At 38.3% G+C, this 17,391-nt stretch overlaps 1 protein-coding gene and 1 non-coding gene across 9 annotated transcripts in view; one reads left to right on the forward strand and one right to left on the reverse strand.

Annotated features, from left to right (window-relative positions):
• Positions 1–12,997, forward strand: part of NFAT5 (nuclear factor of activated T cells 5) — a 143,020-nt gene extending 130,023 nt beyond the window's left edge. For all 8 annotated transcript variants that reach the window (XM_054454144.2, XM_054454149.2, XM_054454145.2 and 5 more), the window contains 3 exons: positions 210–2,694; positions 3,585–3,828; positions 4,819–12,997. In XM_054454144.2, the coding sequence (XP_054310119.1) occupies positions 210–2,694; positions 3,585–3,820 (2,721 nt within the window). In that variant the 3' untranslated portion in view covers positions 3,821–3,828; positions 4,819–12,997. The remainder of the gene's footprint in view (positions 1–209; positions 2,695–3,584; positions 3,829–4,818) is intronic.
• Positions 12,998–16,920: 3,923 nt separating this feature from the next.
• Positions 16,921–17,024, reverse strand: LOC129016416 (small nucleolar RNA U13). Its single transcript, XR_008494814.1, has one exon. It is a non-coding gene; the product is annotated as a small nucleolar RNA U13 (small nucleolar RNA).
• Positions 17,025–17,391: the final 367 nt, after the last annotated feature.

The raw sequence follows: 17,391 nt of genomic DNA on the forward strand, positions 1-17,391 counted from the left end.
TTGTCGTACTTTTAAAAAATATATCCCAAGGAAAATGAGACATCATGTTATGGAGAATTGTAGTCCTGTACCTGTTTTCTAAATGATAATAATATAGAGTGGAAAACTGGTCCTGCATATATTTTTAGAACAATAGTGATTTTTGATGGATGTTACAAACTTGTTTAATGTTTATACATTCATAATATTTGGGGATTTTTATTTTTTAGACTACAAAGTCAGTTGGATCAACTCAGCAAACATTAGAAAACATCTCAAACATAGCAGGAAATGGCTCTTTTTCATCACCATCATCTTCCCACCTACCTTCTGAAAATGAAAAACAGCAGCAGATTCAGTCCAAGGCATACAACCCAGAGACCCTGACAACTATTCAAACCCAGGACATTTCACAGCCTGGTACTTTTCCAGCAGTTTCTGCTTCTAGTCAGCTGCCCAACAGCGATGCACTATTGCAGCAGGCTACACAGTTTCAGACAAGAGAAACTCAGTCTAGAGAGGTATTACAGTCAGATGGCACAGTGGTTAACTTGTCACAACTGACTGAGGCGTCACAACAACAGCAGCAGTCACCACTACAAGAACAAGCACAGACTTTACAGCAGCAGATTTCATCAAATATTTTTCCATCACCAAATAGTGTGAGTCAGCTTCAGAATACTATTCAGCAGCTGCAAGCAGGGAGTTTTACAGGCAGTACTGCTAGTGGCAGCAGTGGAAGTGTTGACTTGGTCCAACAAGTTTTAGAGGCACAGCAACAGTTATCTTCAGTTTTATTTTCTGCTCCAGATGGTAATGAGAATGTTCAAGAGCAGCTTAGTGCAGATATTTTTCAACAAGTCAGTCAAATTCAGAGTGGTGTAAGCCCTGGAATGTTTTCCTCAACAGAGCCAACAGTCCATACCAGACCAGATAATTTATTACCTGGAAGAGCTGAAAGTGTTCATCCACAGTCTGAAAACACGTTATCTAATCAACAGCAGCAGCAGCAGCAACAGCAAGTGATGGAATCTTCAGCCGCAATGGTGATGGAGATGCAACAGAGTATCTGCCAGGCAGCTGCCCAGATTCAGTCAGAGTTATTCCCTTCAACTGCTTCAGCAAATGGAAACCTTCAGCAATCGCCAGTTTACCAGCAGACTTCTCACATGATGAGTGCATTGTCTACCAGTGAGGATATGCAAATGCAGTGTGAATTGTTTTCTTCTCCTCCTGCAGTTTCTGGAAATGAAACTTCTACAACTACCACACAGCAGGTTGCAACCCCTGGCACTACCATGTTTCAGACATCAAGTTCAGGAGATGGAGAAGAAACTGGAACACAAGCAAAACAGATTCAGAACAGTGTCTTTCAGACCATGGTCCAAATGCAACATAGTGGGGACAATCAACCTCAAGTTAACCTTTTTTCATCCACAAAAAGTATGATGAGTGTTCAGAATAGTGGTACCCAACAACAAGGTAATGGTTTATTCCAGCAAGGGAATGAGATGATGTCACTTCAATCTGGAAATTTTTTGCAGCAGTCTTCTCATTCACAGGCCCAACTTTTTCATCCTCAAAATCCTATTGCCGATGCTCAGAACCTTTCCCAGGAAACTCAAGGTTCTCTCTTTCATAGTCCAAATCCTATTGTCCACAGTCAGACTTCTACAACCTCCTCTGAACAAATGCAGCCTCCAATGTTTCACTCTCAAAGTACCATTGCTGTGTTACAGGGCTCTTCAGTTCCTCAAGACCAGCAGTCAGCCAACATATTTCTTTCCCAGAGTCCCATGAATAATCTTCAGACTAATACAGTAGCCCAAGAAGCATTTTTTGCAGCACCGAACTCAATTTCTCCACTTCAGTCAACATCAAACACTGAACAACAAGCCGCTTTCCAACAGCAAGCTCCAATATCACACATCCAGACCCCTATGCTTTCCCAAGAACAGGCACAACCCCCCCAGCAGAGTTTATTTCAGCCTCAGGTGTCCCTGGGCTCCCTTCCACCTAATCCAATGCCTCAAAGCCAACAAGGAACCATGTTCCAGTCACAGCACTCAATAGTTGCCATGCAGAGTAACTCTCCATCCCAGGAGCAGCAGCAGCAGCAACAGCAGCAGCAACAGCAGCAACAACAACAACAGAGCATTTTATTCAGTAATCAGAATACCATGGCTACAATGGCGTCTCCAAAGCAACCACCACCAAACATGATATTCAACCCAAATCAAAATCCAATGGCTAATCAGGAGCAACAGAACCAGTCAATTTTTCACCAACAAAGTAACATGGCCCCAATGAATCAAGAGCAACAGCCCATGCAATTTCAGAGTCAGTCCACAGTTTCCTCACTTCAGAACCCAGGTCCTACCCAGTCGGAATCATCACAGACCCCCTTGTTCCATAGCTCTCCTCAGATTCAGTTGGTACAAGGGTCACCTAGTTCTCAAGAGCAGCAAGTAACACTCTTCTTATCTCCAGCATCCATGTCTGCCTTGCAGACCAGTATAAATCAACAAGATATGCAACAGTCTCCTCTTTATTCCCCTCAGAACAACATGCCTGGAATTCAAGGAGCCACATCTTCGCCTCAACCACAGGCTACTTTATTTCACAACACAGCAGGAGGCACAATGAACCAACTACAGAATTCTCCTGGCTCATCTCAGCAGACATCAGGAATGTTCTTATTTGGCATTCAAAATAGTAAGAAACTCTAATTTTTCATTACTTAATTGGTCATTATTATTATTAGAAGGAAGCAGAGTTCAGTGGTGCGATCTCGGCTCACTGCACCCTCTGCCTCCCAGGTTCAGGTGATTCTCCTGCCTCAGCCTCCCAAGCAGCTGGGATTACAGGTGTGCACAACCACGCCCGGCTAATTTTTGTATTTTTGTTAGAGGCGGGGTTTCACCATGTTGGCCAGGCTGGTGTTGAATTTTTGACCTCAAGTGATCCGCTGGCCTCGGCCTCCCAAAGTGCTGGGATTACAGGCGTGAGTCACCGCACCTGTCCTTTACAGTTGTTTTAAGAGTACAGATTGTAGTTAGAACTCTATTACCTATAGACTATGAGATCTTGTACAAGTTATTTGGCTTTTATGGGTCTTAATTCTCTCATTTAAAATGGTGATAATATTACATACCTTACATGGATTTGGGGAGGATTAAATACGGCAATGTATAAAAATGTGTGTTTGCCATTTTAAGCTATAAACTTAAAAGGAAAACGAAGTCAGAATGACGGATAATACCTCAGCCAATTGAAGGAAGTAGTTTCTAAGGAGGTAGAAATTCATCTTTAATGTTTATATACCAATGAATTTATATAGGACTTTTGATATTTAAGCAAAGTTGTATTTTTAGACTGCTTAAAGGAAACCTAAGATGAATTCCAGTGCCAAACTGTGAAAACCTTTTTCTTGGACTATCAGGTGCCTAACTTTTAGTAATATACAAGGGGAATGCAGTAATGTATTTTCCCCAACAACTAATAAATATCTTTTCATGAATCTTTACTAATCAGATGGCTTCTATTTTTAATATTTCTGCAGACTGTAGTCAGCTTTTAAGCTTCTGTTTTCAATGTCTCTGCAGACTGTAGTCAGCTTTTAACCTCTGGACCAGCTACATTGCCTGATCAGTTGATGGCCATAAGTCAGCCAGGCCAACCACAAAACGAGGGCCAGCCACCTGTGACAACACTTCTTTCTCAGCAAATGCCAGAGAATTCTCCACTGGCATCCTCTATAAACACCAACCAGAACATCGAAAAGATTGATTTGCTTGTTTCATTGCAAAACCAAGGGAACAACTTGACTGGCTCCTTTTAACTGGATATGTAAGTATTGCATTTTGACTTCTTATTGAAAAGCATCAAATTTTATTCTTCTTAACAGATTTAGGTTAAATAATAGTAGTTGTAATCTTTTAAAATATGGCTTTCTCATAAGATGATACTTTTTTACTCTGAATAAAATTATTCTGAATGATAGCTTATGGTCATATAGTTAATACAGACCAGGCCGGGCGCGGTGGCTCATGCCTGTAATCCCAGCACTTCGAGAGGCCAAGGCGGGTGGATCATGAGGTCAGGAGATCGAGACCATCCTGGCTAACATGGTGAAACCCTGTCTCTACTAAAAAATAAAAAATAAATTAATTAATTAAAAAGATACAGACCAAACATCCCTAGTCCAAAAATCCAAAATCCAAAATGCTCTGAAATCCGAATCTTTTTGAGCACTGACATGACATCTCAAGTGGAAAATTCCACACCTGACCTCATATGATAGGGTCATAGTCAAAATGCAGGCTCACAACATGCAGTTTATTCGGTGTCCCCAAGGGTAAAAAAGATCCTCCCACCTCCCTTCAGCTGTGATAGATCTTTTTAGGTGTATATGAAACAGAAGTGAATTTCATGTTTGGACTTGTGTCTTATCCCCAAGATATCTCATTGTGTATATGTACATATTCCAAAATCCAAAAAGTAAATCGGAAACACTTCTGATCCCAAACATTTTAGATAAGGAATATTCAACCTATATTGGATATTCTTTCTGCCTCTGAGCTTCTTTGCCTTGGAATAACAAAACATCTGATGAGTATGCAAAATGTGTTTCCTTTGTGCTATATATTGGATATAATCATGCCTCATTTATCCCTTCCTCCAGAAATAAATATTGAGTCAGAAAAGTCTGTGGAAGATCAGATATGATAAAGTTTTACTTATAGTACCATAATATACTTTAGGATCATTCAGGGTGTCAGAAACTTTATAAATGCTTCCCTCCCTAGTAAGTTACATTAAACTTTTTCTCTTTTTTAGGAATTCCACGAAGAAAATCCTGATTCCAAGATGTCCTGAGATCTTGTGGTTCCATGAGAATTATTACTTTAAAAACAAAACAAAATACGAAAAACTGTATTTGAGTAAATTGATAGATTTTACTCTGACTGCAAAAGAGCACACCTATGCTGTTTGTTGCAGTGACTAACCACCAATGTTAACATCTTCATATTTTATATTCCTAATAACAGTGATGACTGAGAATCTATTTGAGTTTCCAGCTGGCAGAATTAATTGTTATTATTTTCCTAGGCGCAATTTCCTTAAACGTACAGTTTAAATTCAAGGCTGGACCACTCAGTTATTATTGCTATTAGAAAATAATATATCATGTTTACTTTTGTTCTTCATTATTTTCTTCCTGCATTGTTTTAGTCAAGTAATGGCTTTTGAAAAAAGTAAAGTTCAATAATAACTAAGGCTGTGATTTTTTTCAATATAAAAGGCACAGCTGTTGGCCAAAGTGAAGAAATCTTTTTTCAGTTTTATTGGAGAAACTGAAGGGGTAACATTCTAACAAGTAAACTGTATGTGCAGATAAAAGTACTCTTGATTTAACACAAAGGCAGATGATACACTTATAAAATTGAGAACAGCTGGAATGCTATTGATTTTATTTTTTCAGAGTTGTTAGTTCTCTGGGTTTCTACTAAGGGGTTTAGCCATAACTGTGCATAGAAAAATAATTATCTTTATCTGTAAAAAATGAAGGGGATAATATATGATAAATTATGTTCTGATATCCTCCTACAGTAGTTTAAATTGACAGAAAAATTTGAATGTTTTCTTCTTAACCCAGTCTTAGGCTGGTATTCCCTTTTTATATATATCTATATTACTTTTCACCTCTTTTTCACTTTACTTTAGAGAACTATTAATATGCTACTGGCTTCATGACCCTGTAGCATCTTTGGCCACTTTAATCTAGGGTGACCTAGCAATCCTGCAGCACAGGGCAGAGAGTACTCTCTTAGGAATTATTGGGAGTTGATTCCTGAGAAACAACACATTTTCCCCCATGAACGGTGCTGTTCTGAAGTCTTCAAATTTTTCCCTCTAATAGGAAACAGTATAAATTTTAATTAAAAAAAAAGGCAAACTAAAATTTCTTGAAACATCACTTCTCCCTGATCTGCAGTGAGTATAAATTCACTTGTCACCTCAGTGCTTTACAGTTTGAAGTGGTCACTTACCTGATGGTTCCCACAAGCCTTAGGCTTTACAGGGTCGTATCATTGACTTAAAATGAAGAATTAACTTGTGTTACATCTATAAAGAGCAAAATAACACACTCCAGAACTTGGCAGTTGTAGCATTAGTTATACAGTTTTGGGTGTTCTTGCCACCCGTGGGATGCCTGCTTCTCACTACCACCTGTGTCTGGACACATGCTTATGTCTCATTTTCCTTTTGGCATGTGGAAAACTGTCAATGCAGTGTAAGGCCAACGTGTGTGTGGCTTCTATGTGTTAAGATAATGTTTTGGTATCCTTGTCCGTTTCATTTATTTTTTAAGTGTACAAAAAATAACCTGTTAATTGTTGAAGGCTACTTTTCTGTTCTTTTTTTTTTTTTTTTTTTTTCTATCCTGTACATTTAGTTGAACTGTGTGGAATTGTGGTGTTGGTTTTGTTTACACAGCCAGATTTTTCCTTCTTTTTTTTTGTGATGATCTTCCTTTGTTCTTTGAATGTGCTGTTTTGTCTTTTTCTCTTTTTTCTCATGTTTTCTTCCCTCCACCTCCACCCCTTTTCTTTCTTTCTCTCTCTGATTGAGAGGCATTGAATTACGTTTTCAGTAGTACAGGCTTCTTGCCGATATGAAGGGAACTTTTCAGAAAGAGACCTACTCTGGGTCATTTAATTTTGAATACAGTTTTCAATCGTTCAAGTTTTGGATGGTTTATATCTAATGTGTGTTTCATTTTTTTGGAAAGCTATATTTTGTATTTAGGAAATGGTATACTATTTTGCTATTTGTACTGAGTGAGTACATTGGCATAAATATAGAAATTTATATATATACATATATATAAACTATTCTTTTTTGCCACACATTTTTGTGGTAAATTTGTGAGTTTGTCTGATGTTCTACCACAACGTGGCGTCTGATAACAGTGAGGGGGGGTGGGGTTTGTTATGTCTTTATTGAGTATTTAAGTATCTTTTGAAACAAATGACCTGTTCATCTGTGGCCATTCCATCAGGCAGTTCCTTGATGTCAGTAGTGGGCTAAAGGCAGCTTACTGTGTGTTTGCTGGAGCTTTCACTCAGCCAAGTGTTAGAGTCAGGAAACCCATTGAGGCAATGGCGTCAAATGGTGTTTCACAAGAATGAGCCATTCAGTCTTTGCTCACTATATATTTAATATTTTATTATTGTTGTTATTGTTATTATTAATTGGCTTTCGGTATTCTATGCTTTTTATTTATAAAGACACTAAGAAAACCCATGTTTGTAATTTTAATAACATTTTTCCCATCTTGTAATATCCAGAGCTACTTTATAAATTCTCTGAACCAAAAGTATTTTCCTCAGTGTATCTCTTCTCCCCCAGCCCCTGTTGGGAAAAATTACCCAGTATAGTTCAGGTTATGAGGAGGATCAGCCACACAATCCAGTGCTTCAGTTTGAAAATGTAAAACTGTAACCCTAAAGTAGGGTTGGTTGAAATTTCAGACAAAGCAAACCAGCAGGTATAAAAAGTAGTAGAAATAAAAATCTGTAAGTTATTTTTGAATTTTCTGAACTTTTTTCTAAGAGAATTACATAGGAGACTAAAGAAATCTATCTGTTCACCAAGTTCTAATTAGGATGGTTGTTAATACTGCACTGTGGATGAAGTGGCGACTGGCTTGTGTGCTGACTTCTGTGGGCAAGAGGTTTATTGTTATCAAATGCTGATTGGCAATGCCAAGTCACTGGGACCAATTTTCTGTTTTATAATATCTAAGTTTAGAACAGAATATATACCTGAACTGTAGTGGTTTGATCGGATGGAGGCAGAAAACCCGATTTTTATTCTCATAAATTTTGTGGTTATTTATACAAGGGCTGTGCTATGCTACCATATTCTTGTTCAATAATAATAGGTTTGTTGTTTTTTTTTACATTGTTAAATGTTCCTTACCCCTAAAGGTCAATGTTAAGTACAACATTCTGAAAATACAATTTGGCTACAAAGAGTATTCATCTTCTTTGAAGCTCAGTGGTTGATATTTGTGCTAATAATGCAATTTCCTGATTACTGTTACCAGTTATAGCTACATATGGGAGAGACTCAGTGAGCCAGCAAAGGCCATAGAAACAACATTTATTAAATGTATTTATGGCAGAAGGACCTAAATAAACTGTGAGCCACCTTTTCTTCTTTATATTGTTACATTTAATTGTTCTTGCTTTCAGCAACTTACATTAATGCTTGGAGCTTATCTCTCTCTCTCTCTCTCTCTCTCTCTCTCTGTGTGTGTATGTGTGTGTGTGATTCCTTATTGTCATTCCATTATATATCCACACCAACATGGGTGAAGATAATTCAAAGTCATATTTTGCCTCTAAGCTTGATCATGTTACCTTTATGATTAAAGTATCATGTTATTTAGCCAATGCAAATCTGTTTTAAAACAAATAGTTTTAAAAAAAGAACAAGTTTTTAAGGGCTTTATTACAGAAGAAGTATTAATGAAGGACTTTCCTTCCTCCCTCCCTTTCCTCCCCTCCCTGCCTCCCTTCTTCCCTTCCTTCTCCCCTTCCTTCTCCCCCTCCTCCCTGCCTTCTTCGTTTCTCCTTCCCTTATTCCTCCCTCCCTCCTTTCTCCCTTCCTTCCTTCCATCCATCCTCCCTTGCCTTTTATTTTATTTTTATTTTTTGTAATATCACATGTGCTGTAGTTTGGAATTTTATTCTAGTGCATTTCTTGCCCATCAGAGAACTAAGATAATTCTTTTTGACCATTTAAGCCTTTATAAATGCTTGTTTCAGGTAGATGCATCAACAAGTAATGACCAGGATAAAATGATTTAATAATTAAAGTCTCAAATTCACCATGGTTATACATTTTCACCAGAAATAGTAATCTTACAATTTTTCATTTTTCTGGTGAAGATTTCTGTTCCAATATCTGTTTCCTAATTGATTTTTTAAATTAATTAGCTTTCCTCTGCTTTATGACCATAGGTTTTATCCCTAACCAAGACAGCTGTCTTATATCTGCATGCCTTAGACTGTGTGGAGGGACTCCATGAAGAAAGACCATAGGTTAGAAAAATAACTCAGAGTATATACCCTAGTAAGTGGGTTAGTAGAATCTCATAACATGTATTAAAAAGAGGTTTTCTTCTCTGCTTGTGTCACTACAGCAAAATTGTAGAGATAATGCTCATAATGTAGTAAATATCAGAGTAATATCTACCATATCATTTGTGGATGGTCCCAGTGCTCTAGTTACTTTACTTCTTTTTTTTTTTTTGAGATGGAGTCTTGCTCTATTCTCTCAGGCTAGAGCAGTGTGCGATCTTGGCTCACTGCAACCTCTGCCTCCCAGGTTCAAGCGATTCTCCTGCCTCAGCCTCCCGAGTAGCCACGATTACAGGCATCCTCCACTAGGCCCGGCTAATTTTTTTTGTATTTTTTTAGTAGAGACGGGGTTTTGCCATGTTGGCCAGGCTGGTTTCGAACTCCTAACCTCCAGTGATCCACCTGCCTCGGCCTCCCAAAGTGCTAGGATTACAGGCATGAGCCACCACATCTGGCCTAATTACTTCTTTAATCCCCATTTATTTTTATGCCATTCTAGCCTCATTTATTAATAAAATTATGTTTTTACTTTCTCTTTCAGGAAATTTTTTAAATTAATATTTTATATCTAGATCAAATGCTATGGAAAAGTGCCTTTTTATCATTTATAATTTCATTTTTCACTATTTCCAAAAACACATAAATAGTTTCAACAGGTCCCAGCTTTCACTTTTTCAATTTAAACCTTCTTTTCTCCATTTCTTCCCTTTGGCTTAAGAATAAAAGAAAAGGTACATTGCTAGAATTGTTTCTTTGGGAGAGGGTAAAAGATTACAGAATTAGACTGTTCAGGCTCTATATAAATTAAATCTGTCTTCATCTCAACCAGCTAATGGTAGGTCTTACCTGAATACTGATGAGAATTTTAGCATCTGTGAAACTCCATGCACACAGATGTGTGTAAATTTCAGGAAGAAAATGTTGAAAGCATTTTCTCTGATGTTAATTAGATGGAAAGAAATCACTAAAACATAGTTTAGGTAAAGCCTGATTATGTCACTTTTTTTTAACTAGACAGGGCAAAGTTGTTTATGTTAGTGTACTTCTTGTCTATCCTCAGTGAATTTACGTAGAAAAAAAGTGTCAAAGGAAATGAGAAAAAAGTTATATCTGAGTCCCTCCAGACCTAAGATAAATTCCTTTTGATCAGATACAGTCAGATGGAGTGCCTTGGTTTTTGTTAATTTTGCCTCTATTCCAGCTCCTTACCACAGCGGTGGTGCTTGAAGAAAGGGCCATCAGCAACAGGTCAGGATAGTTTTACCTTTGGGATAGGGCTGCTTTCCCCATGCTAGTATTTCTGTGACTGTTAGTGGCACTGAGGACTGCAAACTTTTATGCAATATTCTTAATACCCTATTGATATTATGCACTTTAATCATTCCAAAGAAGCCAAGAATGCTGTATAGTGATGATTCCTTCCTAATGAATTCATCTTAACTATTTAGAATGTTATGTCCCTTTTCTTTTGGATAGCCAACTTGGTATAAATGTTATATGGATTTTTCTAAAATGACTGTATAGGACTTAAGAATTTGAAATGTAATTTACTATAAGGGGAAATAATTATGCTTTAGCACATCATTTTAGAAACATCACATTTTAGAAACATTCAGCTTGCTAACCTACATGTTTGGGAATTCATTAAAACCAGTTGTCTTTCTATATATTTTGTGCCATGTATATAAGAACATTACAATACATCTTTTTCTACATGTGTAGTATGTGCAAACCAGTGGTTCTCAGAGTATGGTTCTCAGCCCACCAGCTAGTATCAGTATCACCTGGGAACTAGTTAGAAATGTAAATTCTTGGGCCCCATCCCAGACATACTGAGTCAGAAACTCTGGAATAGGGCCCCACAATCTGTTTTCACAAGCCCTCCAGGTGATTCTGATGCACACTTTAAAGTTTAGGAACCACTGGTCTAACACTCTTTTGAGATATAGAGTTTTTCTTCCACTCAGACTGATACAGTTATACATTGTTCTTCATGTAAATTCTGCTTAACCTGGTTATCGATAATCTTTTATTGGCAAAAGTTTATTCTCAGTACTGCCTAGAGAGATGTAGTGTATTTTATGTACATACACAATTAGTCTAATTCTTGATAATTCAGTTAATTTAGTTTGGCATTTTCCTACCACTTACTAAAAAGTTTACATTAAATGACTGATTTAAATATATAGGTGCAATGTTCTATGTTTATTTTAATTGTTATGACATTTAAGTAGCTAATATAATTGACCGGTGCTAAAGTCTCCTGTTTATCCATAAAATGGGTACATTATGGGCAGTGTAATACAAGCTTTCTTTTCATTGCCTAGTACTTTACCAGCAGACCACAGTTTTGCTCTGGCTAGACCAACCCTCAGAACAAAATCATCATTCCTTGTATTTATATTTGTATCTGAGATAGTAAACAAGATGGCTGGCCAGGTCAACATGGCACCTTAACTTACTTTTTTAATAGGTAAAACTTCTTCAAAAGTAGCTTGCTTTGTATAAGAACTAGGCTATCAGTAGAGATATAGCTATCCTTGGAGCTTATGTTTCAGACAAGAATTATTTACTAAAATAAATAATAAACAAGATAATGCATTATACAATTTGGGCATTTCTCCTTTCTCAAGTGTATGCATCACGGTAAATATAAACTAACCACAAGATAGGTAGATTGATTGATTTCATTTTAATCTACTTGTGTAATTCAGTACCTCCATAATTGTTCTAATCTTCTTCCCACTGTTTACAAATTACCAGTTAATTAACTCGTGAAAGAAAAATTCACATATCAGAATAAAAATAAATGTATACTCACTTTATAAAAATCACCACTGCTGTCTTTCCTTAATACTAGCAGTGGAAATGTAAGTGGCTTACTCTACAAATTTTGGTGCTGGCAAATACATAGGCAAACTGTTGGGAGCTGCTGTAGTTACATTCCTCCCTTCTTATTCCCTTTTTCTCTTCCTCACTTTATTGCATAACATATTCCTGTACCCAAAGCATTCTACCACAGTTCTATTTGACTCCCACCTGTAATACCTCCTTTAAACAATTCCATGTTTAACCATATGACCTTGCTTGCTTACTCATATTCTCCCTCCCCCTCCCCTTCCTTTCTCTCTCTTCCAGAAGTCATTTGCCTGGTTTGAAATATTTTGTAGGGATTGCTTATTATTATTTTAGCTGATGAACCTCAGGACAACATATACACACACTTACACACGTACATACACGCACACAAAATCTCAGCTGTTGAAGAGTGGGCTTGGAATCAGACTTCTGTGTCCAGTAAAAAACTGTCCTGCACTGAAGTCATTGTGACTTGAGTAGTTACAGACTGATTCCAGTGAACTTGATCTAATTTCTTTTGATCTAATGAATGTATCTGCTTACCTTGTTTCCTTTTAATTGATAAGCTCCAAGTAGTTGCTAATTTTTTGACAACTTTGAGTTTAATTCACTTCTTTTACTTAGTGTTTTAAGTATACTACCAATAATTTCATTAATCTGTTCTCAAGTGGTTTAGCTACCATTCTGCCATTTTAAATTTTTATTTAATTTTATTTGCTTGAGCACACTGATCAACCACTGAACTGCCTTCTTCCATTGTCCTGCAGTGATATAAGGGTTACATTTTTGTGTATATGGCTTTCATAGTTGGGATTTCAGAGCACTGATACCAGATATTTTCAGTTTGTTCTCTGGGGGAATTTCATTTGCATCTATGTTTTTAGCTATCTGTGATAACTTGTTAAATATTAAAAAGATATTTTGCTTCTATTGGAACATTTGTATACTCGCAACTATATTTCTGTAAACAGCTGCAGTCAAAAATAAAACACTGAAAGTTTTCATTTTGCAGTGGATAGCTGTCTTTTTTTCCCTCAAACTTTGTGAATGGAATTGTGTGCATGAATGACAGTTTTGAGCAGCACGAGTATATGGCTGAAATTATAAAATCATTAGGGAGGAGGTGTGAAATATGGACATATTTCTGAGTAGTTATTTTGTGCCTACCATTTTGCCAGGCAGAGTATAAGTGACTCAGTGTGACAGAATTTTTGTTTTACGTATAATTTAAATGTTTCATGTTTAGTAAAGCAATACATATACATGGAGGTGCTTTTGATGAAAACCAAGTCTCCCCATCCCTCAGTCCCATGCCCAAAAACAATCTGTTTATTCTTTTGGTGGTATTTCTACATCTCTAAATTAGTGCATATCAGAGTATGGTACACAACTACCCGTGGTACGTGGATAAACACTATTTTTAAACTTACATGTATAAGTGTTTTGATGTGTAATAGAAAAAAAATACAGGGTGGGCTCAGTGGCTCACGCCTGTAATCCCAGCACTTTGGGTGGCTGAGGCAGGCAGATCACCTGAGGTCAGGAGTTGGAGACCAGCCCGGCCAACATGGTGAAACCCCATCTCTACTAAAAATACAAAAAATAGCTGGGCATAGTGGCAGGCGCCTGTAATCCCAGCTACTTGGGAGACAGAGGCAGGAGAATCGTTTGAACCTGGGAGACGGAGGTTGCAGTGAGCAGATATCGTACCATTGCACTCCAGCCTGGGCAACAGGGCAAGACTCTGTCTAAAAAATAAAAAATAATGTGTCTACCTACCAGAGTGAGGGAAAAAGTGAGTCAAATTAAAGAAAAATATAAATCACTGGGCTCAGTGGCTTATGCCTCTGTAATCCCAGCTACTCGGGAGGCTAAGACAGGAGGATCACTTGAGGCCAGGAGTTGGAGACCAGCCTGAGCAACATAGCAAGACCCTGTCTCTATTTTTTTTAAATGTTTAAATGAAAGGAAAAAGGAAGAAAAATATTTAAAAAGAAAAATAATAAATGCTAATACAGATACATGGGTATCATGAATATGGTGTCTAACTGAATCGTAAAAGACATTGCTTTAGACAGTATACTTATACCTTCTTATCAAATATAGACAGTATCTGTTGATTCTGTGAAGGAGTGACAATTCTTAATACATCCAAATCTATATATATATATATCTAAATGAGTTGTTACTTAGGAGGAGATATATATATATATATATATATATATATATATTTTTTTTTTTTTTTTAAACAGTGCTGCTGTTCTAAATACAGTATGCCTTACCAAACATGGTGGCTCATGCCTGTAATCCCAACACTTCGGGAGGTCGAGGCAGGAGGACCACTTGAGCCAGCCCGGGAGTTCAAGACCAGCCTGGGCAACAAAGTGAGACTTCGTATCTACAAAACATAAAATAATTAGCCAGGCATGTTGGCATGCGCCCATAGTCCCAGCTATTCAGGCGGCTAAGGTGAGAGGATCACTTAAGTCCAGGAGTTTGAGGCTGCAGTGAGCTATGATCATGTCATTGCACTCCAGCCTGGATAACAGAGACTGACACTGTCTAAAAAAAAAGAAAAGGAAAAAAAAGAATAAAAGTTGTATTTTGGTGTTTATTGACTTCAATGGCACTGAAAATGAGCAATAACCAAATGAAATGTAATAAGTATAAATATCAAATTATATATTTTGGTTCCAAAAAAAGCTTATGTGGGCAAAATACTGATCTGAAGATGGGAATGCAATAGGATGGGGCTGCCAGAAAATCTGATGCAATCTCAATTACATAATTTAAGTACAGTGTCCAGAATAAGGGAGGTAATTGTCCTGCTCTACTGTAAGCTGGTAAGAGCCTTACTCTATTAACTTACAAGAAACAAATTCTCTGCAACCATCTAAGCCTAGAAGAGAACCAAAATATCATTTATCCCTGCTGAGAACACAGTAGGGACTCTAGAAATCAAAAAATAGCTATACCTTCTCAATAGCAACACTAATGGTCTTATTCTCAGAAAAAGAGGTATTGGTTGCTACTCTCATGCTCTATTTCATGGTGCCATCTCTGCTTCTACCGAGGCAATATAACATAGTGTTTAAAAGCATAGGCTCTTGAGTTTGCCTATAATATAATCTCCATTCCTCAGTTTCCTTTGCTATAAAGTGAAAACAATAACAGAACCTTCCTTGCAGAGTTGTTGAACAAGTTAAGCAAGTTAGTCCATGTGAAATTACCTAGTTCCTGGCACAGTAAGTGCCTCCTAAGTGTTACCTTGTGTTAGTATTACTAGTCCTGATACTACTCTGCTCTTCTAGCTCTTGTGCACTACTTCTCACATCCTTCTATGTATTAGTCTGTTTTCTGTTGCTTTTAACAGAATACCTGAAGCTGGGCAATGTATAAAGAAAAAGAATTTCTTACAGCTATGGAGGCTGAGAAGTCCAGGTGGAGGGGCTGCATCTGGTGAGAGTCTTCTTGCTGGTGAGGACTCCCAAGAATCCCAAGGTGTTGCAAGCTATCACGGCAAGGGGGCTGAGCATGCACTCCAACCTGGGTGACGGAGTGAAACCGTCTCAAAAAAAAAATCATGAGGGAAGGCTCTGTCCTCATGAATAGATTAACCCACTACTCATGGATTAATGAGTTATCATAATTGGGCAACTGGCTAAGCATGCAAAGGATTCAGGTCTTTCTTCCTATTTTAAAGCCACAAGTTGCCCACTTATGATGACTCATTAATCCATGAGTAGTGGGTTAATCTATTCATGAGGACAGATCCCTCCCTCATGATTTTTTTTTTTTTTTTTTTGAGACAGTTTGATTCTGTCACCCAGGTTGGAGTGCAGTGGCACAATCACGGCTCACTGCAGCCTTTTCTAGGCTCAAGCAATCCTCCCACCTCAGTCCCTACCCCGAGTAGCTGGGACTACAGGTACGCCCCCACTACACCTGGCTAAGTTTTGCATTTTTTATAGAGGTGGAGTTTCACCCTATTGCCCAGGCTGGTCTTGAAGTCCAGGGCTCCAGTAATCTGTCTGCCTTACCTTCCAAAGTGCTAGGTAGGATTACAGGTGTGAGCCACCATGCTGGCCCTCAGTCACCTCTTAAAAGGCCCCACCTCTCAATTCTGCCACATTGGGGATGAAATTTCAACTTGAGTTTTGGAGGGGATAAATATACAAACATAGTGTTTTGGCTTTTTCAAAGATGTCCCTTTGTCATCAGCATCACAACTTTTTCCTTTCTCTGAGTCATTTCCATTGACATACAAATTTGTTGCAATGTCTCTGATCTCTTAAAAAAAAATTGTTATTTGATTGCACAGCCTCCTCCACACTATTTCTATTCCTCTCCTTCCATTCTCTCTTAAACCCATTCAAATCAGGCTTTCATCACACCACTCTACTGAAATGGTGCTTGTCAATGTCACCAACAAATGGGTTCCACATGACCAAGCCCAGTGGTCACTTCCCAGGCCTCGTCTTGCTTGGCTTGTCAGCAGTATTTGACACATCTGATCATTCCCTCCTTTAAACACTTTCTTTTTTTTTTTTTCCTTCAAGACGGACTTTCACTCTTGTTGCCCAAGCTGGAGTGCAATGGTGTGATCTCAGCTCACTGCGACCTCCACCTCCTGGGTTCAAGTGATTCTCCTGCTTCAACCTCCCTAGTAGCTGGGATTACAGGCACGCACCACCACGCCCGGCTAATTTTTTGTATTTTTAGTAGAAACAGGGTTTCACCATGTTAGCCAGGCTGGTCTCGAGCTCCTGACCTCAGGTGATCCACCCTCTTCAGCCTCCCAAAATGCTGGGATTACAGGTGTGAGCCACCGCGCCCGGCCATCTTCAAACACTTTCTTCGCTTGGCTTTCGGGACACCACACTCAGCTCTCCTGCATCCCTGAACACTGGTTTTCTTTTTTTTTTCATGTCAGACGGGAAATGTACTGACGTCATAACAAGATTCAAGGGTGCCACGTCTCACACATGCATGTGAACATCCAATCAACACACTTAGGAACTACAAAAGGATCTGACCACTGCTTTTCACTCTCATCTTCATCTCCTAATATTGTCGAGCCCCAGAGGTAAATCATCAAATCTCTTCTCTCAAAACTCAAAGAGATTGATCCCAGCCAATCTCATTGCTTTAAACACCATCTATATGTTGAAGATTCCCAAATGTGCATCTCCAGCCATAACTTCTGCCTTAACTCCAGGTTCCTCCTATCCAACTGCCTACTTGTCAGCCTCACCTGGCTGTCTTCATAGACGTCTCTTTATTTTTTTGGAGACGGAGTCTCGCTCTTATCACCCAGGCTGGAGTGCAGTGGCACGATCTTGGCTCACTGAAACCTCCGCCTCCCGGGTTCAAGCAATTCTCCTGCCTCAGCCTCCTG

This window comes from Pongo pygmaeus, chromosome 18, assembly GCF_028885625.2.
Source record: "Pongo pygmaeus isolate AG05252 chromosome 18, NHGRI_mPonPyg2-v2.0_pri, whole genome shotgun sequence".
NCBI classification, from domain to species: domain Eukaryota; kingdom Metazoa; phylum Chordata; class Mammalia; order Primates; family Hominidae; genus Pongo; species Pongo pygmaeus.